The sequence below is a fragment of the Lates calcarifer genome, linkage group LG7_1 (assembly GCF_001640805.2).
Source record: "Lates calcarifer isolate ASB-BC8 linkage group LG7_1, TLL_Latcal_v3, whole genome shotgun sequence".
Taxonomy (NCBI): Eukaryota; Metazoa; Chordata; class Actinopteri; family Centropomidae; genus Lates; species Lates calcarifer.
Window position 1 is genome coordinate 74,643 of NC_066839.1, and position 23,339 is coordinate 97,981.

At 44.9% G+C, this 23,339-nt stretch overlaps 3 protein-coding genes across 4 annotated transcripts; 1 reads left to right on the top strand and 2 right to left on the bottom strand.

Moving 5' to 3' along the window:
* The first annotated feature begins 184 nt into the window (after window positions 1-184).
* Window positions 185-23,320, top strand: brf1b (BRF1 RNA polymerase III transcription initiation factor subunit b). The gene is made up of 19 exons (XM_018686814.2): window positions 185-399; window positions 1,104-1,308; window positions 12,210-12,290; window positions 12,541-12,714; window positions 12,836-12,867; window positions 12,951-13,023; window positions 18,206-18,355; window positions 18,444-18,537; window positions 18,613-18,739; window positions 18,831-18,870; window positions 18,980-19,075; window positions 19,151-19,465; window positions 19,900-19,961; window positions 20,351-20,432; window positions 20,556-20,608; window positions 20,876-21,174; window positions 21,393-21,444; window positions 22,476-22,650; window positions 22,776-23,320. Exons 2-19 carry the CDS (start codon window positions 1,125-1,127, stop codon window positions 22,811-22,813), a joined length of 2,127 nt encoding a protein of 708 aa, XP_018542330.1. The 5' UTR covers window positions 185-399; window positions 1,104-1,124; the 3' UTR covers window positions 22,814-23,320.
* On the bottom strand, window positions 1,819-12,187 carry LOC108890048 (uncharacterized). 2 transcript variants are annotated; one of them, XM_018686810.2, is made up of 20 exons: window positions 11,822-12,187; window positions 11,687-11,733; window positions 11,456-11,548; window positions 11,235-11,362; window positions 10,979-11,119; window positions 10,815-10,892; window positions 10,377-10,502; window positions 8,266-8,362; window positions 7,958-8,181; window positions 7,631-7,796; window positions 6,920-7,128; window positions 6,363-6,480; window positions 6,067-6,275; window positions 5,696-5,813; window positions 5,238-5,407; window positions 4,660-4,757; window positions 4,403-4,518; window positions 2,954-4,315; window positions 2,548-2,859; window positions 1,819-1,892 (listed from the first exon to the last, which is right to left on the bottom strand). In XM_018686810.2, the coding sequence occupies exons 1-20, from the start codon at window positions 11,845-11,847 to the stop codon at window positions 1,876-1,878; spliced, it is 3,855 nt and encodes a 1,284-aa protein (XP_018542326.1). In that variant the 5' UTR covers window positions 11,848-12,187; the 3' UTR covers window positions 1,819-1,875. The 2 variants fall into 2 exon arrangements, with proteins under 2 accessions (XP_018542326.1, XP_018542325.1); XM_018686809.2 differs by having other exon boundaries at window positions 10,377-10,547; window positions 11,822-12,186.
* LOC108890057 (BTB/POZ domain-containing protein 6-B) lies at window positions 13,700-17,934 on the bottom strand. Its single transcript, XM_018686830.2, has 5 exons — window positions 17,797-17,934; window positions 16,804-17,077; window positions 16,066-16,156; window positions 15,764-15,882; window positions 13,700-14,982 (listed from the first exon to the last, which is right to left on the bottom strand). Exons 2-5 carry the CDS (start codon window positions 17,004-17,006, stop codon window positions 13,950-13,952), a joined length of 1,446 nt encoding a protein of 481 aa, XP_018542346.1. The 5' UTR covers window positions 17,007-17,077; window positions 17,797-17,934; the 3' UTR covers window positions 13,700-13,949.
* Window positions 23,321-23,339: the final 19 nt, after the last annotated feature.

Below are 23,339 nucleotides of genomic sequence, written 5' to 3' on the forward strand. Positions count from 1 at the left end.
TATCCCGTCCTGGTTTAAGACTAGAGCTAGGTCCGTCTGTGACATCACACAGAGAAACGTTAGTCTGATCATAAACAGCTGCTGGAATATGACGTAATTGTTTTGACGTCTAGCAGCAAGGGTTCATTTCTTTCGTCATCGATCAACAAACTCCCAGCGCGAGCTTTGAGTGCCGTGACGTCACTACACGGCGCCACAGGAAGAAAACCGTTCAGAAACCGTTCAGAGATCAATCATCAGTATTTTAACGATCAGCTGTTTCAACGAGTTTCTAATGTTCGTCCGTGGTTCAGCCTGACGGACCGATCAAATGGATTCTACCGGGGAAATAAAGCTGACGTCACAGACCGCCGTTCCGCGTTTCTAACCGCCAAAGAGAACTCTGTTGTTTCCTACTGTGTGAGTCCATCAGCCGAACCGAGCCGGTACCGTTACCGGTTGATCCCACAACGTTGTTTCCATTATCGATTGATCAGTATTTGATCCATAAATTGTGAAACAGTTTTTAAAGAAACTGCTTCAGTCCATCGATCAATAAATGAATCATCTATAGTTTCAGGTGATTGATCCAGATCTGGCAGTGAAACAGAAACTGTCTCTGGGTCAACTCCAACCAAACTCCATTCAGAATCTGTGAGTTTTAAAGTTTCCCAGCCTCGGTCTTATTTTCTTTAATTCACCGATTCTATTTTTTTCCATTAAATATCTGTTTTACTGTGGAACAGGAAGTCTGAAATCAGAATAGCTGCTGATTGATTTTCCATAAATGGATTAATAAACTGTTACCGTTTATTAGTCTGAGCCTCTGCACTGTGACATTTAAAAACTGTTGGACATTAAATGGTCACTGATCAGTTTATTATGAACTGATGAACTCCGAATCATTGTGACAGTCATTAGCTGCGGCTCTAATGAACTGATTGTTCATTAAATCGATAGTTGAAAACAGAAACGTTTATTTTTCAGTATCAGAGTTTTAATCTTTAATGTTTCATTTATGTTTGATTACGTTTTTTCTGCTGCTGTGAATAAATCTGATTAATCAGTTTAAACTGACCTCAGGTCAGTTTGATCAGTCTCTAACCTCCTCCCCCTCCCTGTAGGTTTTACTGACCCCCTCCACCATGAGCTTCAGGGTGTGCAGGACCTGTGGGGGGGCAGACATCGATGTGGATCAGGCTCGGGGCAGCGCGGTGTGCACCGGCTGTGGTTCGGTTCTGGAAGACAACATCATTGTCTCTGAGGTTCAGTTCGTGGAGGGAAGTGGAGGAGTTTCATCTGCTGTGGGACAGTTCGTCTCTGCTGACGGTGAGACAAACGTTTTCTCAGGTCTGACAGTCAGAGCCAACGTCACCTGTACCACCTGTCGTTTACAGGAACATGTGAAGTCAGGTGCTGCTTGTTCACTACAGGTGACGGTAACCAATCAAGCACTAAACTGTCATATTTCTGTACGCAGTCTGTTACAGCGCTGTCTCTGTATGTCAGCCAGTAATTTAAAGGACAGTGTCAGCCTCTGTTAACTCTCTGCAGTTTAACAAAAGAAATGAACTCCACACAAACCAGAGTCCAACTCAGAGCTGAACAGCTTCAGATTTACAGACAAATGTTCTGATTAAAAAGTTGAGGCCTGAGTTTGTGCTCTACATCAAAACAGACAAATAACTTTGGAGAAAAATAAGATTATCTAATATATATTCTAGGAAAATAAGAGTCTGATGAATCATCTTTTAGTTATGAGCGATGTCACACTTACAGCTGTTGTTCTAACAGTGTAATCTGAATTTACCTGAGCAGGTAACACATCAAACAGGTGAATGTGAACAAACTGAACCTTTATTGAATCAGTTAGAAGCTCTTTGTTTCTGGTCTTCATCAGCTGATCAGTTTACCTAAGAGGAAAAACAACAGTCACATCCTCAAACACCTGAGTGAACACACGTCAGAGATAAGGAGGCTTCACTGGTTTCACTGGGTTGTACCAACACAAACAGGTCAACGCACAGAGACGGACTCACAACAGTATCATTTATCCATTTACCCTCATACTGCAACTGTATCTGTAAAATAATGTCAATAGCTGATCAATAACTTATTCACAGTCAATCTTGTCACAGTAACAAAATAATTTTAAGCCAATCGTTCGACGGTCCTTCAGTCCACAAACAGACACAGCATTTATTAAATTTTCAGTTGATTTTATTGACTTTTACTATTGAGGGATCTGTTCTGTTGTACTTATTTTTTCAAGATCCGAGATCTTTATGACCAAAAACATTTTATTTTGAGATGGTTTTAACATCTGTTAACGCAAATGTTTCTGCAGCTCTGCGTATTAAAATGATCAAACATCAGTTTACATTCATACCTCTACTTCTGCATCGTTTCCTACTTTTGCTTGTTTCAGGATTTTTTAAAATAGAATTTATTAGTGTATTTTATTTTAGGATGTGTGGTGGTTTCCATCTTAAGTGTTCAGACCTTCTGTTTCTGACCCAACTGAATCAGTAACATGAACAAAGATCTGAGTGCTGACAGTGTTGGTACCTCTCATGATGCCTTGGTGAACACTGGATCCATACGGACTGCCACAGTCTGAACTTGTGTGGATCACTGGGTCTGAACTCATATCAGTAGAACCATCAGGACCAGTATAACCAGCTCCTCCTGCAGTGGGATTGCTCTGTATGTTGGTATCAGCTGGTTTATATTCTCTAATGTTGACAGGAATGTTTGAAGTGTTCTGCAGAGTGGAGCTGACAGAGTCTGGGTTCTGGAGGTTCTGCAGTCTGGACTGGTAATGAATCTGGACTCCTCCAGACAAACCAGGACCAGGTCTGACTCTAATGTGAGATGTACCTGATGGTGGGGGATGAGAAGAAAAACTAAATTTCAGACTATTGGAAGAATCAATAAAAGATTTGATCAATGAGCTAGTGATTCTTTTCCCTACCTGTTGGATGAAGGACATTTCTCAGTGATGAAGCAAATTCCTGTCCCCCTCTGTTTCCTGTCTCAGCCACAGACTGCATTAGTATCTGCTGGTGTTTTTGATGAACCGGTTTCTGCTGGTGTCCCTGCTGGTTTGGGGACAGATCAGTGATCACTGATGCAGATTGATGTAGTTTGACTCGGAAACTGTGAACACCTTGTTCCTGCTTCAGTTTTTGGAAACCTGTTTTTCCAGGCAAATGTTCCTGTCTTGTGTTTGGACCTCTGTGGTCTTGAAGCTGCTGGGACGTCCAGTGGTTCCCATCATTGCTGACAGCTGTCAGACCAGTACTATACTGGGAGGGATTAAAGATTTGTGCATTTGTTTGTTTGATGACAGGTTTATGGTTCAGATGTCCAGAAGACACAAATTTGGTCGTAGGTTTGACTCTGATGTTCTGCACTCTGGACTGAAATGTCTCTATATTCCTCCTTTCAATGGACCCAGTTCTCTCCAGGTTAGGGTCAACTTGGCTGGTTGCAGTAGATGTCAGCTCATTGCTGACAGAGTCCTGAGTTCCTCTAGATGAATCAGGAATGGTATTTTTGTGTTTGGTATCAGCAGGAACATATTTCCGCTCTCTGCTGGGCAGGATTAGTTTGCTACCGGTTATGCTGTGTAGGTCTGGGTTGTCCTGAGTTGGTGATTGAAGGTCTTGGTGAAGATTGGAGGCTTGAAAAGGATCATACAGACTTTGAGGCTGGCTGGCCGCCCTCTCCTCCATGTTTGCCATTTCTGTCCCACCACCTGAGGACCCGTGATGGCTCAGAATCTGAGCAGAGCTTCCCAAGCTACTTTGCAATTGTTCAGAAACTGGAGAATCAGGAGTCCCACTTAAAGAATCCAAGACCAAGGCTGGGATATCATCTCTTGGTCCTGAATTTTCACCTTTCATTCCTGCAAAGTTGAGGCTTGGTGTGTTGAGGTTTGACAGCTGGATGCTGCTGTGTAGTACCTGGTCATACCTGGGAGCAAAACTAGATAAAGGGTTGAATATATTTTGGCCCTCTGTCTTGGACATGAGATGACCAGGATGAGATGAAATCTGCTGAGGGACTTGGTAGGCACCAACAGTTTGGGGATCAGGAGAAGGATTCAGGATTGGGAAAGTTTGGAGTTCTTTGGAGTATGAGACCAGCTTGTTATGTCCTCCTGGTACTCTAATGAAGTGGCTGGATCCCAGTTTGGGCTGAGGCCTGATGGCAGGGTGAGGCAGGATTCCACGTGCTGCAGGAGTTTGTTGGACCTGGTTAGTTGGGGTACTGATGGTATATCCAGAATCCTGATGTGAACAGTCATGAGCATCGACTTTATTTGATGAATCTGCAGAAAAATACGATTTTAAATCTGCCATGAAATTCTGCCATTCAACCACACTCCATTCAGATTGTTAATAACTCAGACTGTGACCTTTAAGGCTCTCAAAAACTTTGATTGAGCCAAATCCGGGAGTCTCTGATCTGAAGATCCTGTCCACAGAAAGTCTGTTGACTCCACTTAGTGGATAGAAACACCTCACTGTCAACCTGTTCAAGAATCAGACATTTCTTAATCAACACTCTTGAATATTTTTGTTTTAGCTCCTGGTTGCAGTTCAAACAGACAGCCTGGGACTACCAGGTTATAAAGGGTTCAGATCTATGGATGGTTTGTGATGTTCTCCTTACTTGAACTGAGATTCCCTGGAGATGAAGTTTGGTCCGTCCACAATCAGCTGTCTGTCATGGAGGATCTCGTTCTCATAGACCATGTACGACTCCCCAACCTGTTAAACTCTCTTCAGTTACAAAACTTACTATACCTTTACATTCACACATCTGGATATTCAGTATCTAAACTCTATCTGGAGCTTAATCTATTTACCTGGCCCTCCGCTTGTTCAGATACCCACAATGTACATTTGCAAATTTCCCACAAGTGGGATAAATAAAGTGTATCTTATAATGTTAGTTGTTGCCCTTTCATGACACCTACCCAATAACTTTTCTAATGAACTGATTGCTAACTCTACTAAACATCAGAGAAAAACCTAAAAAAGGATTCAGTTTACCATCTTCTACAACTGAGAAAACCAATAATTACATTTCAGACGATGGAACCAGTGAAATTTTGGTATGTTTGCTCAATTAAAGACCAATGATCAAAATTATTTCCAATTAATCGGCAACTTATTTCGGCCCTGTTCCTGCACTACGATGTTCCTGGCAACAAACCCAAGTTTCTACCTTTCCCCTCAGAGTCATACCATGGCTCTGGTCCCACAGGAGTCCACCTTGAACTCAAACAGGACTCTTGATCCGTCAACCTGTTTAGGTTCACAGGTGGGGTCCAGCAGACTGGTTCTTTCAGGCTGCACCATGGGCCAGGTGGATGTAAGAGTTGTTACCACTGTCATGGTCCCGTCTGCAGAACAGACTGAAACCACAGACGGTCAATGTTAGAGCTGTACCCGTCCAGACCAATCATGACTGTCAAGAGTGGGTAGATGAGTTTGCCCATTAATTTTGTCTGAACTTGGTGTTGAGTCTGTTTAATCTCAGCACCAATCCTCATTCATGTTCAGATTTAATTTTACTGCTTTTCTCAAAACCATTTGAGGCCTCTTGGGACAAGTGAGGATCATACAAATTCCCTTGTGAAATTCAGGCTCATTTTTAGGTTAAAATACAGCTTCTTCAGCTTCAGGGTAGGAGTGCATATTACCCATCATATCCTCTGTTTTGAAGAGGCAGCGTTTGGAGGTGGACGTCTGGACCTCCAGTGTTTTGGAGTCTCTCAGAAGAAGCTTAAATGTTCCATAAAAGTTTGCCAGGTTGATGCCCTAGGGGAAAAAAAAAAAAAAACAGGGCTCAAATATGGTTTGTGAGCAAGCACACCAAGTATCTCCAGATACTTTAACAGATTTGTGACATTGACTGAATCATGTCAAAAGGTGGACTGCCTTCTTTTGTTGCAGCTGCAACTTTCACCCACCTTCAAATCCCAAAATTTCCTCCTGAGACTTTTGGCACCGTTAGAAACTCAGGTAGTGTTTTCAGTAATGTAGTGGGCTGTCATGTGTTGTGGTCTCTTACTTCATATGTGTACCCAATGGAGAACACAGGGACTTCCAGGGTGGTTTTGTGGGCATCGTTGTGGAGGTGGTACCCTCTCTGGGCTGCCAGCTGTGATGTCAGAGGCTCATGGTTGACACCCACCTCCCAGAGACTCTTGGCTCGAGGCGGTCGAACCACACTGAAGGCGATTCCTCCATCAGAACACTGAGCTGTGATCTCTGGAGGGACTTAAAAGGAGAGTCTACATTTAGAACTAAGTCAGTGATAGTTTTACATGTTTTAGTGGTTACTATAGTGGGAAACGATGTACTTACATGCATCGAACACTTGTGCTGTGATGGATGTGTGGTGGTGGTAGGAGTCTCTCTGGGGCATTATTGTTAAAGTGAAGTTTATATCTATGGAGTACTGCACTACACCTCCACCCAAGTACTGTAGGAAAACACAGGTAGCAACAGAATGGACTTGAAATAACATTTATATTCCAAGTTTGTGAGATGACCCTGTGTCTGTCACGTCTCATTTTGTATGGTTAGTAACAGGAGGTATTAAATGTCAAAATAATAAATCAGCATAATTTGTCCACCAGTAGTTTCAGAACTAGATAAACACAAAGTGACATTAAAAAAACCCATCTGATAATCCATTTATGCTGCAGGAATGAAAACCTAACCCATTCTTCTGTGGGACAAAGCTCTGAGCTCTGCTCAGGAGCTGGTATCAAATCTAAGTTCGGGTACTTAGGTAAGGGATTTGCAGCACCAGTGCTGTCGATCCTGATTGGTCAAGCAGCATTAAAACATGGATGGAAACAATAACCACCACTAACAAAAACAGGCCCAAAGGAGGTGATCCTGATTCTAGTCCTCACCATCCAGTGGACAACGTTGTCTTCAAAGGGCAGCTGGAGCTTGTAGGCTCGGCTGCCGTTAGCATGAACCACAGGACTGATGCTGATGCCTCCTTTTATGCTCTCTGCTATCATCAACTGCTTTCTGTTGATCCACACTTCTTCTAAAATGACATCAGCAGGAATGTTTCCCAGGTAGATGCTGAACACCTGGTCATCACTGATGGTCTCTACGGGAAGAAACAAGTCAGACGAACTAATTTCCAGACATAATTAAGGAGTCTGATGCAGAACAATGGCAGATAAGACATTCATTTATTTTCAATTATTATTTTACTTTTTAAAATTGATTTTATTATGCATCTATTTATCTTTAAAATTTGTTGATCAGCACAAAAAAGTGTCTTCAGTTTCTAAAATTATTATTTCTTCAGTCTGACTAATTGTCCAAAACCAGAAAGATTCAGTTTAGAGTTTATATTAACACAGAAAACTAGTAACTCCTCAGTCTGAAGAGTGAAGAACCAGAGAATGTTTGGAGGATTGAGTTTGTTAAATGACTAAAGACAGAGTTGTTAGAGAAAGGTCATGGAGGCACAAGGATATGACAGGTCTTTCATTATGCCTTCACAACAGATGCAGATCAGAACACTGCAGATGTGGATTTATTCAATTTCAGTGTGTTCATTGAAGCAGCCTGAGGCCTTTAATTCTGTAAACTGGGAGACTTACGGTCGAGGCTGAAGGGTGGACGGCAGAGCAGCGGTGTGTCGAGCTCTCTGAGCATTCGGTGTCTGGTGTCAATGCTGCTGCCGTCTTCGTACAGCAGAGAGAAGATGTGTTCGTACAGCACGAAGATCATGTACCTCTCCTTGTACATGTTGTTCACCACTAAACTCTACAGAGAAGAAGAAATTACGTTTGTATGCAGAATCTGCCGTTGGTCCACATCGGATTCTATACAGGGACTTCTGTCCTCATGGTTGTCAGCCGTGATCAAACTAAATTTGTTTGTCAAAACCTCATTCCTGTCTGAAGTTTGGACGGGCCTGACTATACCTTCCAGTAGCCGCCCTCTGCCCCAAAAGGAACCCCGATCTGGACTAATCTTCCTTGCTGGACCAGACTGAAACCTCTGGTGGTGGCAGTGGGTTCATCCAGCAGGACACCCTCCACCCCCACACCAAGGCTCCGACTTTCAAACGTCGCTACTCTCTCGACCAGAGGGGTCATGACCCAGGGGATGTCCCAGAGCAGCCAGGCACCATCAAAAGAACCTGAATCTGAGGAAGAATAAAGACACATCGTCAGCACTGTTTATTGTTTGGACAGAAACCATCTTCCTGTGTCTGTGGAGGAGAACCTACTGACTGTGCAGGCCATGGACATGTCGATCATTACCACTGTTAGCTTCTTCTTAAAGAACAAAGAGATCTGTATGACCTCCACAGGGATGCCATCCACCTGATGACAAATAAAATTTTATAAAAAGGATTACCTTGGTGTACCTCAAGTACCAGTTTGACTATTATGACACGCATAAGAATGCCATACAGCATATCCAGGGAAATGAAATGTTCCCAGTGCAACATAGGACATTAAGGGCGAGGGTAAAACAATAGATACAGCATCTCACAAAAGTGAGTACACCCCTCAAGTCATCAACTATTTTATTATATCTTCTCAAGGGACAATACAATATAAATGATACTTTAAAGTAGTCAGTGTACAGTTTGTATAGCAGTATAGATTTACTGTCCTCTGAAAATAACTCAACACACAACCATTACTGTCTAAATAGCTGGCAACACAAGTGAGTACACCCCTAGTCATACCTGTACATGTTGTTCAAATATGCAAAGCCACCTGGCCTATTCACTACAATTCTCTCATACTGGCCACTGGATGTTCAACACGGCAACTCATGGGAAAGAACTCTGAGGATGTGAGAAACAGAATTGTTGCTCTCCATGAAGATGGCCTAGGCTATAAGAAGATTGGTAAAACCCTGAAACTGAGCTACAGCACGGTGGTCATGGTCATACAGCGATTGTCCAAGATGGCTTTCACTTGGAACAGGCCTCACCAGGGTCGACCTAAGATTTTGAGTCCTTGTGTTCTGCGTCATATCCAGAAGTTAGCTTTAAAAAAAAAAAAAAAAAAAAAAAAAAAAAAAAACACGAGTGCTGCCAGCATTGCTGCAGAGGTTGAAGAAGCAAGAGATTGACCTGTCAGTGCTCAGACCATACGCCGCACACTGTATCAAGTCGGTCAGCATGGCCATCACCCCAGAAGGAAGCCTCTTCTGAAGCTGGCTCACAAGAAAGCCTGCAAACAGTTTGCTGAAGACAAACAGTCCAAGAGCATCAATTACTGGAACCATGTCCTGTGGTCCTGACCAGACTAAGATAAACTTGTTTGGCTCAGATGGTGTCCAGCATGTGTGGTGGCACCCTGGTGAAGAGTACCAAGATAACTGTCTTGTCTGCGTTTCATTGAGGGAAATGTGAATTCCAACATGTATTGTGATATTCTGAAGCAGAGCATGAGCCCCTCCCTTCAGAAACTGGGCTGCAAGGCAGTTTTCCAACATGATAACAACACCAAACACACCTCCAAGATGACAGCTGCCATGCTGAGGAAGCTGAAGGTGATGGAGTGGCCAAGTATGTCTCCAGACCTGAACCCAACTCAGCTCCTGTGGGGCATCCTGAAGCAGAGGGTAGAGGAGCGCTAGGTGTCTAACATCCACCAGCTCCGTGATGTCATCATGGAGAAGTGGAAGAAGATTCCAGTAACAACCTGTGCAGCTCTGGTGAAGTCCATGCCCAGAAGGATTAAGGCAGTGTTAGATAACAATGGTGCTCACACAAAATATTGACACTTTGGGCACAATTTAGACATGTTCACTGTGAGGTGTACTCACTTGTGTTGCCAGCTATTTAGACAATAAATAAGTAAATCTATACTGCTATACAAGCTGTACACTGAAAAAAGTATCAAAGTTTCATGTCTATAGTATTGTCCCTTGAGAAGATATAATAAAATGATTGCTGAAATGTGAGGGGTGTACTCACTTGCTACAAAAAAAAAAAAAAAAAAATCTCACAATCTCAAGGGTAAGTGAGGGCACTCATAGCAACAACTTGGGTCATTAACAGCTGGCTCAAGCTGTAAGATGTTTGTTGTAAATATTACTTCTAAAAAAAAAACACTTGCATACTCCAGAACATTTAGTCTCCTCTGTCAAACGAATATGACAGCAGATTAATCCACGTCGAGTCTTGAAAGACTTGTGGACTTAAGGTGACATTCATGGAAAGTCTGAAAGTACCAAGAACTGTCCCAATCGTCCATAAAGAGGCTCAAGTAGACTTTCTGTGGACTCCCAGAGTCTGAAGACTCTTATTTTCTGAAAACTGAGGTTAACATTTCATTCACTGATCGCTGACTGGTGTCTGTGAACATGGTTACCCACCGTTATCACCTGGGCGTGCGACTGTTTGTATGAGGATCGAAGCACCACCCTCTGGGCGGTGGTGGTCAGGCTGTAGCCCCGGTTCTGGGCCTCACTGATGGACATGGAGGAAACTTGTCCGTCACTCTGCAGGAACATCAGCTGCCAGACTGAACTTGCCGTCCTCTTGGCCTGAACACCACCGACCAAATGCACCAAAAAACTACTCACTACTACTCAGACTCCAGTCTGGGTCTTATTTTGGTAGTTTAGCACATTGTCAAAGTGTCTGATACAGGTGAGTCTTCAGAGGCCATTATACAAAATGCAAAATTTGACTAGTCTGAGCAGCAGAGACATAGAACATCTGGGCAAATATTGATATTTTACTGTGAAAACCTCACCGTGAGCTTTAAAATAAGTGCTCCTATCCACAAAGATCATTAATGTTCATATTACCTGAGAGAGGGCAGCTTGCCACACCTGTCCACTCTCCCCCCACTGACCTCCACATGAAGACTCTCTATCCACGTTCACCTGGGCGACACCATGATACCAGATTTACACCATCACTGACAATCAGATTTCAGACTCGACCTCCCAGGGGGAGTAGGTGTTCTGACCTCCATGTAGTCCTCCTCACAGATGATCTCTCTGTGAGTCCAGATCAGACCAGAACAGACTTCAGAGACCAGGTGGCTGAGCCACCCACCACTGCCGTCACTCACTATCACATTAAATCTGAAGGTGAACACCTCGTCGTTCTGGAAAAAACAAACACAAAACCTTAGAGAAGCTGCGGCCATTTTGGAAAATCAGACATAGTGGAGCTCCCCAGCTGTGGGTGAAGTTACCTGACTGTGGGTGAAGTGAGGTTACCTGGCTTTGGGTGAAGCAGGAGTAGTATGAAGCTCTGAAGGTGGTGAAGCCGTCCCTCTTGAAGGTGCTGATGGTGTAACCACAGTGTGAGGCGAGCTGCTCGCTGATTGAGTGAACACCATTTCCATCTATGTCAGGACATTACACATAGACAGACAAACCGTGAGAGACAGACTGAAGTTTGTAAAGAGTCAGTTTTTCCTGAGTGAACATGAACTCACCTACAGCCTCGAAGCGAGGCATCTGTACCGAGGTCACCTGGATCCACAAGTAACGGTCCCGACACTCTGACTGAACAACAGTTTGCTTGAATCCTGAAAAGACAGAGTCTGAACTATGTCTACTGCAAGTATTTAGTCTAAAAAACAAGGTTAATGGTCATAAAGGCACTGCAGCAGCTTGTTCAACAGATTTCTGTAAACACTGTAAATAAACCAGTTAAACCAATTTACCTTCAGCTGCTGTTTGTTCTGTGAACTGACAGCAGATAAAGATGAGTCTAGAACAAAAAAGAAGTGAGGTTCAGTTTTTACCTGTCCAGGTGAAGTGTTTGTTTTACCTGTCCAGTAGAGGTAAACTGAACTCACCCGATGATGAAAGCAGCAGTTTTCATGTTCAAGCAGAAACAGAAAACTGAACTGTGTCTCTGTGTCTGTGGAGGGAGATTTCCCCTCTGCAGCCAGGTGAGCTAATCACCTTGTCGTCATGGTAACAGAGGGGACAGTCCCAGCTGAAGGTGATTGAGTCTGATTACAGGTGGAGCTTCAAACCAAACTGGTCCCTGAGGTAGAAAAAGGGAACTGATTAATTTACCAACAGGAAATGACATGAGCTGTCAATCAAACTGACTCTGTTAATAAAAAATTTTTTCACAAAAATCTGGATGTTTTCTTTTTACAATGTGAACACCTGACCAGCTGAGTGTGTTTTTACAGTGTAAACACCTGGCTAACACCTGTCCGCCTTCTCTTTTAGGTCCAGTTAAAGCTCCTCTTCTTGGTTCTGGTTTCCACACTAGTGTTGGTAAAGAGTCCAGAGCCCAGACCCTGCAGAGTGGTGAGTACCTTCATCTTCTTTATCATCATCATCATCACAGATCTCGTTTATTTGACATTAAACCTCATTAAAGACACATTCTCTGGTGATGTCACAGCTCCCCAGATCTCCCAGGTCAGAACCAGTTTGTACTGGTCACATGCTGCTGACACTGGACCAACATCTTTACACATCAAGTGATGAAAATAACAAGACATAAAACTATGTTATTAAAATAAACAGTGATAACCAGGTGTGCCTGTCTCCTCAGGAAAGCGTCAGATCCAGCAGTTGGGCAGTCAGCTGCAGTTGAACCAGCACTGTTTGGACACAGCCTTCAACTTCTTCAAGATGGTCGTCAGTAAACACCTCACCCGAGGACGTAAGACGGAGCACGTCATTGCAGCATGTCTCTACCTGGTGTGTCGCACTGAAGGGACCCCACGTATCCTAGCAACTGATCAGCTGTGTGTGATTTAATCTTTGTTTGAAGCAGGTTTTAGTCGAATGTTTAATGTCTATCTGGACCTCTGAGACTCTGCTGGTCTTCCTAAACTGTGTCTCAGACATGCTGCTGGACCTGAGTGACCTGCTGCAGGTATGACTGACCTCAGACCAGCTCAGACATGCTCTTACAGTAGATTCTCAGTAGAGTTTTACCCTGTTGTTTCCTGTGTCCAGGTCAACGTTTACATCCTGGGAAAGACATTCCTGCTGTTGGCTCGTGAGCTCTGCATCAACGCTCCCGCCATTGGTGAGAACTTTATTCTCTAAATAAATTGTCACTAAAGGTGAGATCTTTTATCTGAGGCCAAGCAGGAAGTTAAATCTTCACATTTCTGGTGCTTCATCATTTCACATGATGGAAAAATTTTGTCTTGCTTCTGTCAAAGATGACCAATGAAATCTTTTTGATGACCTTAAGAAGATCAAAACAACAGCACCACTGACCACGTCCATGTCTTAGTGAATTATTTCAGTAACCAGAAGTTTAATGTCCCTGTGAACAAACAGCACGCTGATCCAAACTCAAATTCATCATCCACACATCCTCTGAACCCAGAACTTTGATAGAGCTCAGACCATCACTACTGGCCACTGAAAACTAACAAAAACAAAAAGACGATAGTTTTACCTCAGAGTTGGAGTCAGTTGTTTCTGAAATTTCTTCTCATAACCGTTTCACATATTTGATATCACAGTTCAACCTGGTGTTCATTGACTTCAAATATGAACAAATGAATGGAAATCCTCCATCAGGAGCTGCAAGGACAAAGTTACAGAACCACATTGACCATCAATTACTCCGTTATCTAAGAGACCATCATGGTTTAAAGGATTAAGCAGTAAAATGTGGCTCCTTAGTAACATCTAGTGGCAGCTGCAGGAAACTACATCAGATATTTCAGGACTTGAAAAACAGCAACGGGTTTAGCTTCTGTAACTTCAGCTTTAATGTTCAGTTCAATTTTTCTTTAACAAGCAGTGACACACCATGCAGCCAATCAGCTTCCACCACCACTGCAACAGTCCAATCAGCTTCCAGTTCTAATACCACAGTCCAATCAGCTTCACTTCATGCTCATTCCTCCTCTATCAGAATCAGAGTTCCTATCTCTAACATCATTCCTGTGCTTATTGATCAATAAAAGGCTTTGAGTCCATCTGTTAGATTCTTGTTCAACAGTAGAAGACCAGTTCAGGGATCTGCCCCCCCTGCACACCGGTCCCATTGGTACTGTCCGATGAACACTGGAACTGGAAGGTCACTTTCCCACACTGCACCTCGGTCATCCCCTCCTGTCCAAAGTAACTCAGCTCGTTTCCATCCAGGATGGCACTGACAGTATAGAAGGTGTCCTGTTCCACCTGTACTGGATGTTCGAACCACACAGGGAAGGTGCTGCTCGACCCATCTGACAGGAACTGGGTGAAGTTCTGGGCCAGAACAGTTCCCTGCCTCTTCAGTTCGATCTTCACGCTGTACTCTGCCTTCCCGCTGCTCGACCCGTACAGACCAAGACCAGCCATGAAGATCCTCCGGTCCACTGCGAACTGGATGCTGTCGCAGCGCCCCCTGTAGCGCCACTGGTTACTGCGGTAGGCTGAGGATTGGAAGCGGTGGCACCTCTGTGGAACTAGGCCGGCCCGCTTCCCCAGAGAGAAGTCCACTCTAGGTTTGTTGGTGGCTGTGAACCACAGGAAGACATCACAAGTCTCTTTCAGTGTCAGGACGTCCGACTGTGCTGTCCCATCTGCAAACTCCTGCAGCGTCATGGAGGGGATCCGGACCAGGTACAGAGTCTTACCCAGCACTGCCCGCTGGTTCATGGGGGTCACTGCCAGGCCCTGCCTCCTACATTCAGCCGCTGCCCAGCTCAGTACGGCCTGGAAGACCACAACCTCACGGATGTTGAGTGTTTCTCTCTGGAGAATGATCTCTAACGTGGGCAGGTCAATCTCACAGAAACCTTCAGATCGTAGAGCGAGCTCGGCCTGCGCATCGATCACCTCCCAGCAGCGCTGTGTCAGCTCCGGCTCCTCAAACAGCCGACTCTGAGACAGCAAGACGCAAGCATTCTTCGCCTCCAGACTCGTCTCCAGGAAGGCGACGCACGCCTTCGCCAGAGCAGGAACGATGTACTTCTTTGCAGCATAGAGGGTAGCAAGCACAGTGTCGGCCTCCAGCTCGATCTCATCACTATACATGTACCTAAGACAGAGCACAGAGCAGGATCAGGACCTGTGTCATGGACCTGAGACCATCATCGTTAGACTGGTGTGAGGTCTGCTGTACTGAATTTTTGGAATTTTAACACAGAGTAAAGACATTCAAATTACTTTGATGAAAACTGGGAACTTTGTTACAGACATTTGAACTCTGGTGTCGAATAGTTCAGCCTCTTTTTGACCTGTTCCAGAATGTCCCTCATAGAGCACTGAAATCCCACAAGAATCAGTGGAGCCCTCTGTAGGACACTTGAGCCCTGGAACTCCCTCATGGACCACTAAGACTCCTACACTAATCTCTGGACCTTCCTTGAGGACTCTGAGATTCCTTAAGGCCTCCTGGGGGGCAGCTGTCACTCCAAGCAGGTTACATGTTAATCGTAAAGTTGGTGGTTCAATCCCAGAACCCTTTGTCCACGTAGCAAAGTATCCTTAAGCAAAACAAACTAAAATTAATGTATTTTAAGTCAATAATAGTCAAGGGTCCTCAAGTACCTGAAAGGTCCCCATTGCCCCTCAAGGCCCCTCTAATGCCACGTACACACCAGGAAGTGGTCTACTGAAGGTCATTAGCATAGTGACTATTCTCAGGCTGCTGAGCTACTGTAGCTGGAGAGCTAACCGCTAATACCCTAACTAGCCAACAACACACTATGTTAGCACCACTGAGTCACAACAGCCCTTGTGGACATGTGATTCAAGTCCAAAATGACTTGTTTGGTTTGGGACTCTGGTCTTGACTCTGCTCTCCAGACCAGACTCACTTTAACAGGATGAGGAAAGCAGCCGGCTCCACGTCAGGGATGTGAATCTCAGATTGTCCCTCAGCCAAATCTCCATAAAACATGGCTCCAAACACCGAGCTGCCCACCGCCAGGACGTACTACAACAAAAACAGGGAACCAATCAGAAACAGTCTGAGCCAGACACGACACAGAGGTCTGAGGACAACATAAGATGACAACACGTCAGGACACACCTCATGGCCTACTGCTGTGCTCCTGCCACAACACAATAAACACACAGTTGAGTTCAGGTGAGTCCAGGTATAATCTAAACCAGGTACCTTATGAGCAGGAACTCTCTGAGTTTCTCCTGGAGGACCAACAATGAAGTGAACATCAGCCATCTGCTCGTTGTTGAACATCACAGCATTCCTGCAGGGATACACAAGAACAAATAAACAACAACACTGTGGTTAGGAACAGGAAGGACCACTCACATTTATCTTTTAAAATAAAACTTCATCACATTCACAACACTGGAATCAAGAACAATCTTAAACATATCAGGCTGTGTTTTCTGGTCAGGGTTTTTCCAAACCTTCAATTTCACTTGGCCGACAGGAGATTCATCCACATGAGGCAGCACAAAGGTTAAAGGTCGTTCAGTCCCCAAACCAAGCTCTCAACTAAAATGTGATCATGTAATTTATCACCATAAACAGGTGATACACACACAGTGAACTGAAACAATGACTCAGGACGACCCAAAACAACAAGAATTCATCTCCTCAGACTGACGACTAACCTGAGGGGAATGTTTACTAAACCTGCATCATTACGACTGTGAAGGAAAATCACAGCTCACACAGTTCACTACAGTGAGAACTGGATCACCACAGGAGCTACAGAGGACCGAGCAGATAACTGCTGTCACACTGACAGAAACTACTTTAAAAGACTTTGATCAGACGTCTGAGACACATCTGTTTCTGGACCAACGACACACTGTGCTGTTAGAACCTCTACCTGTTAACGTCACTACCTGTCGTCCTGTCGTCCAATCAGCAGACAGTACTCACCTCTCCCTCAGGGTGGGGTGTGCTGCCTGCCAGCTGTCTCCCTCCTCTCCGACGTTATTGCTGCTGTTCGGCTGCTCGGCGTCTCTCTCGTAGATGTGTTCGGACGCCGGTTCCGGTTCGCTCAGTTGGATGAAACTCTTCTTCACCTCCACCTCCACCTCGTTTCTGTGGGGGAGGCTGGTGGAGAACAGTTCAGCCGCCATCTCCTCCTGCTCCTCCTGCTACTTACAGGGCGAGCAGCCAGGTGGTGACCTCACAGCATGATGACAGCTTCCTGTCAGAGATGAGGATTATAATCCAGATTATCAGAGAGCAGCTGACGACCGTTTTCATCGGCAGATTATTTATTGATTAATCATTCAGAGATAGACTAAACACCACATGAGAGGATGGAACCAGTGAATTTAAATCAGTGTAATAATTAATTACTGTCCATTAATCAACTAATCATTACAGCTGTTATGAGGTTTATGGTTTACATGACAGGAGGTTTTTATTCTGTCAGTTTATTTTAATAAAAACATGAGACTGGTTTCACTGCAGCTGATCTGGCTCCTATTTATTTATTCTGTTGTTTGTATTTTTCTGTCATGAAGGAAACAAAGTAAATCAAATTACTGCTGATTTAATGTCACAGTTGACTGCAGTTAGAGAGAGATCAATAAGAAGGTTTCATCCCTAACCACGAGGACCTGGACTGAGACCTGGCGAGTTCAGAGACCTGGACTGAGACCTGGACTGAGACCTGGGTAGTTCAGAGACCTGAACTCTGGATCTGACGGGTCACCGGTTCTGACTGCAGGTACCAGCTGAGTCCGGTTCGCTTCCGCAGCTCCTCCAGTCACTTATCAATAATCAATAATCATCCGGTCTGTTCGCTGTCGTTGGACCGACAGCTGCTCTGTCAGTCCGGTAACGCTGCAGCGGTCCGTTTCCCAGACGGACGGACCCGGAGCACAGACGAACAGACAGGTGCGTCGGTGTGTGCTTTACCTGTCAGACTCCCGCCGCCCGGTTATTCTCCCGTTAATGTTGAAAACAGTCCGACACCAGTGTCTGTTTGTGTCTCCTGCCGCCATTTTAGATCCCGTTCATCCGTCTGCACCGAGGTGCTCCGCGAGATGGCGACAAAGCGCGGGAAAACGGATTCTACATGTTTTTACCACAGATATCTTTATGTAAAGATATCACAGAGGAGGAGGGGGATGAATGAATGAATGAATATAAAGACATCTGTATATACAGTCTGTGGTTTTTACTGAAAAGAACAGGAGGTCAAATAAAGACGATAATTAATATTTCAAGGAAACAAATAAATATTTAAATGTGACATTTAAATTCTCCACTCCACCAACCCCCCCCACCACCACCTCTCCTCCCCTCCCCCTCTCCTCCTCCACAGACCCGTGTCTCTACATCCCTCGTTTCGCCCACATGTTGGAGTTCGGGGTGAAGACTCATGAAGTTTCCATGACGGCTCTTCGTCTGGTTCAGAGGATGAAGAGAGACTGGATGCACACAGGACGCCGACCGTCCGGCCTCTGTGGAGCAGGTACAACACAGCTGTTACCACGGCAACAACAAACATCAATAACAGCATCGTTTACATCATATGGTTTACAAACCATATCCCCCCCCAGCTCTCCTGGTGGCTGCTCGAATGCACAAGTTTCGTCGGACAGTGAAGGATGTGATCAGTGTGGTGAAGGTCTGTCAGACCACTCTGAGGAAGAGGTGAGACCCACAGTGGATCACAGTAGATTGAAGTAGATCATGGTGGATCACAGCACTCTCTCTCCCTCCCTGCAGGTTGACAGAGTTTGAGGACACGCCCACCAGTCAGCTGACCATCGATGAGTTCATGAGAGTGGATCTGGAGCAGGAATGTGATCCACCGTCCTTCATCGCTGCACAGAACAAGGCCAAGATGCAGCAGGTAGATCCCTCTGTCTGTGATTGGCTGCAGCCAGATGACAGTAAACCAATGATCAGTGACTAAACCAATCAACTGTTATCTTCCTCTGCAGCTGGAACAGGAGCTGGCCAGGAAGCTGGACGAGGTCGAAGGTCAGTTGCTAACTCTACAGGTGGGGTTGTTAAGGATACTTCAGAGGACTCTAGGAGGGTTGTTAAGGACACTGTGGAGGACTAAACTTTTCTGTTTTGGTCCCATCAGGAGAGATCAGCTGCTACAAAGACGAGATTGAGACGGAGCTGGAGAAGAGCCGACCCAAACTGAGAGGAATCTACGCCGCCTACACCAAAGAGATCGGTGAGTACAGATCCAACGTCTGTCCGTCTCCACAGAAACTGAGCGTTCACCTGCTCTTTTGTTCCTGATTTTCAGACCCTGAGGACGTTGAGGTTTTGTCCTCAACCTCTGAACCTGAAGAGCGAGAGGTTGAGGACGCAGAGCTCCAAGCCGCCACCCAGCACCTGACCCAGGACTTCCTGTGTCAGGTGATTCAGGAGGAGGAGGAGGAGGGGCGGGCTAATAAGACAGGAGACGGCGAGCAAGAGGTGGGGCCAGAGAAAGAGGGGGTGGGGCCTCAGCGTCAAGTGGCCCCTTTGGCTGTCATCCTGGGGAAGCTGCCAAGCAGTCTGGACCTCCAACAGACATTCCAGACCTTCAGCAAGTCAGAGACCTGCCACAAACCTGACGGTACCTCCATGACATCATCTTGACAAAATATTTTTGTATTATTTTTGAAAAATTTTTTATATATATATATTTTTATGTGTATACTACTTTTATCAGAGGCGGTCCTGGCCTCTGACCTCCCACAAAAAAAGGACTTCCCCCCAACCCCGCCACCAACACAACAATATATTATATTATTTGTATTACTTTTTTACATACTCTTGCACCCTCACATAGATTGCGCCCTGGGTGGTCGCCCACATTACCCCTAGCAAAAACCGGCCCTGACTTTTATGTTTACCTTGCTGCACCATGGGTCTAAAAGCAATGTGCGTACATAAGGCAGAACTGACAATAAAGATGACTTTGACTTTGACTTGACATCATCATTACATCATCAGAGGCAGGTAGGAAACAGGTGCAGTTTACTCTGACAGTCTGCTGTTGTTCCACAGATGAGGACTCGGAGAGTGGTGAGCTGGACCTGGAGGGTATCGATGATCAGGAGATTGAGAAGGTCAGTTCGTCAATCACTGTATTGATCCATTCTGCTCCTCAAACACAGTCGATGTATAACTCTAATGAACAGGGCCTGAAAAATAAAAACAGCTAAAGCTAACTAGCTTAGCATAACTCAGTGGCTGCCATCTCAGCTTTTACATGTTTAAAACTGTGAATTAATTCATTGTATTAATCTTATTATGATCAATAACAGCGCACAGATACAATCGATTAATTCCTATGACCGAATACATAAAATAAAGGTTATTCTGCAGTAACTGCTGTCTACCTGTAGAGGGCGTCTTACTGAGTGATTTGATGAGTATCTGTACCTCATGAGTACACGTCATCTTATATTGTGAAAGGACGTGTGAACAGGATGTGATGTGCGATTTTGTGCTGCAGTACATCCTGAATGATAATGAGGTCCAGGTGAAGACGGAGCTGTGGATGAAACAGAACGCAGAGTACCTCAAGGAGCAGCAAGGTCAGGGTCTTCATCATCACACATGTACACAGCACAGAGAGAATGTGATGTCATGGTGACAGAATGTGAAGTCATCTGCCTCACACGGGACTCAGTTTATTTACTGACTGTTTGTGTCAACAGAGAAAGAAGAGAGGATCAGGAAAGAGAAAGAACAGGGGACGTATAAAGAGAAGGTGGGTGTTTGTTTGAGGCACAGGGTTTCCCAGGCTGGAGGTCAGGGGCTGTCCCGGTCCACCTGATCACACCTGGTCCACCTGATCAGGTGGAACAAAAACCATTCAGGAAACTTAACTCCTCGTGATCACGATGACCTCCAGAGCTTTCATCCAGGTCTGCTGTTTTCATCAGGATCAGTTCAGTTTGTCCCTCTGGGTTTAAAGTCAATGTGATTTATTTAAATAAAGTTTAAAGTCATTGGATTGACTGCTGTGTATTTACAGAAGAAGAAGAAGAGTAAGAGAAAGGAGCAGATTGAGGCGTTGACGGCCGGTGAAGCGATAGAGAAGATGTTGGAGAAGAAGAAGATCTCCAGTAAGATCAACTACGATGTCCTCAGAGACCTGAATAGCCGAGGGACAGGGAGTGGGGGGGGCAGCAGTCCCAGCAGAGCATCCTCTGACCCCCCCGACCCCAACAACACCAACACCACCACACGGAAACGACTCAACCGTCGCCGCCGCAAGAAGACTAGTGAGGCTAACCAGGACCTTGTCACTAATGCTAGCATCATGGGGAAGAGGTACCATTGATCTTCTGTAATCTATAACCTATAACCTATAATCTATTACCAATAATCTATAATATGTATATAATCTATAACCTATAACCTATAATCTATAATATATAATTATAATTATAATCTATAATCTATCATCTATCATCTATAATCTATAAACTATAACCTGTAATCTATGTGTCTGAAATTCATTTTGAAGTTTATTTTTCTCTCCTTTTCAGGTTCCGTCGTCTCATTTCCTCCACATCAAAGAAGAAGAAAACAGCCCCTCAGGTGAGCAACCACGCCTGAATCTACCTGACTCCACCTGACTGCACCTGTCTCCACCTGACTCCACCTGTCCCCATCTTTCTCCACTTGACTCCACCTGCCTCTACCTGACCCCTGAATCTACCTGAGTCCACCTGTCCCCATCTGTCTCCACCTGACTCCACCTGTTTCCACCTGCCTCTACCTGACTCCACCTGAATCTACCTGTCTCCACCTGTGTCTACCTAAATCTACTTGACTCAACCTGTCCCCATCTGTCTCCATCTGTCTCCACCTGTCTCCACCTGCCTCTACCTGACTCCACCTGAATCTACCTGACTCTACGTGTCCCCATCTGTCTCCACCTGTGTCTACCTAAATCTACTTGACTCAATCTGTCCCCATCTCTCTCCATCTATCCCCATCTATCTCCACCTGTCTGTACCTGACTCTACCTGCCTCCACCTGATTGCACCTGTCCCCATCAGTCTTCATCTGACTCCACCTGTCCCCACCTGTTTCCACCTGACTCCACCTGAATTTGCCTGTCTCCACCTGACTCCACCTGTCCCTATCAGTTTCCATCTGTCTCCACCTGAATTCACCTGTCTCCATCTGTCTCCACCTGAACCTGACTCCACCTGTCTCCATCTGTCTCCACCTGACTCCACCTGAATCTACCTGACTGCACCTGTCCCCATCTGTCTCCACCTGTCTTTACCTGACTCCACCTGAATCTGCCTGTCTCCACCTGTCCCCAACAGTCTCCACCTCTCCCCATCTGTCTCCACCTGTCCCCACCTGAATCTACCTGACTCCACCTGTCTCCACCTGACTCCACCTGTCTCCACCTGTCCCCACCTGAATCTACCTGACTCCACCTGTCCCCACCTGTCTCCATCTGTCTCCACCTGACTCCACCTGAATCTAGCTGACTCCACCTGTCCCCATCTGTCTCCATCTGTCCCCACCTGTCTTGACCTGAATCTACCTGTCTCCACCTGTCTCCACCTGAATCCTGTTGTAGTTTAAACTCAATGTGTTTCACCTCTCAGGTAGAAACCTCCATTTCCATGACAACAAAGCCAACAGAGACTGCAGCAGAACCAAGTCCTGAACCTGAGCCAGATGTCAGCTCCACCCTCTCAGCTGCTCCTCCCCCTGTGGAGGAGGAGGAGGAGGAAGAGGAGGTAGAGGAAGAGTGTGTCAGCGCACTGAAACTTGTAGGAGGTCAGACCAGGCTTTTATTTTGAAAATCCAGGCTTTAAAAACACAGACTAATTTTAATGAGAAAATGTTTAGAGTAAGAGACTGATTATTGATTGACTGATTATTGATTGATTGATTGTTGTCAGATTACGGCTGTGAGGCAGAGGAGGAGGACGTCTTCTAGCTTCACCCTGTTGACCTTTGACCTTTCCGTCCGGTCTTTGAGGATCTGGATCTGTTGGACTGAGGCAGCTCGACTCAGACGGATCAATGTTACAAATATCAATAGAAATGATCAGTGATCAATTAAAGTTTAATTGATTGATCAATTGATCAATTAAAGTTTAATTGATCACTGATCATTTCTATTGATTGTATGACTCTGAACCCGTTGTGTTCATATAGTTTAGACATTTGTGTATTTTTATATCGTTGTAAATATTCAAACTTTAGATGAATGAATTGAACTTCAAATAGTTTTAATTCAGTTTATTGTTTTTCACGAATGAAGAGGAAGCTGTGGAATTCAGAGACAACATCGTCTCTTTAATGTTTAAATGTTTTTAGTCTTTGCTGTAAATTGTGTGTGTTTTAGTCTTTTCCAGTTGAGATTTAAAAACAAACCAAAATAATAACAAAGCTGAAAAAAGAAACGACATTCCCTCAGAGAATAAACTCTGTCCTGATCTCAGTGACTGGCCGATTAGATC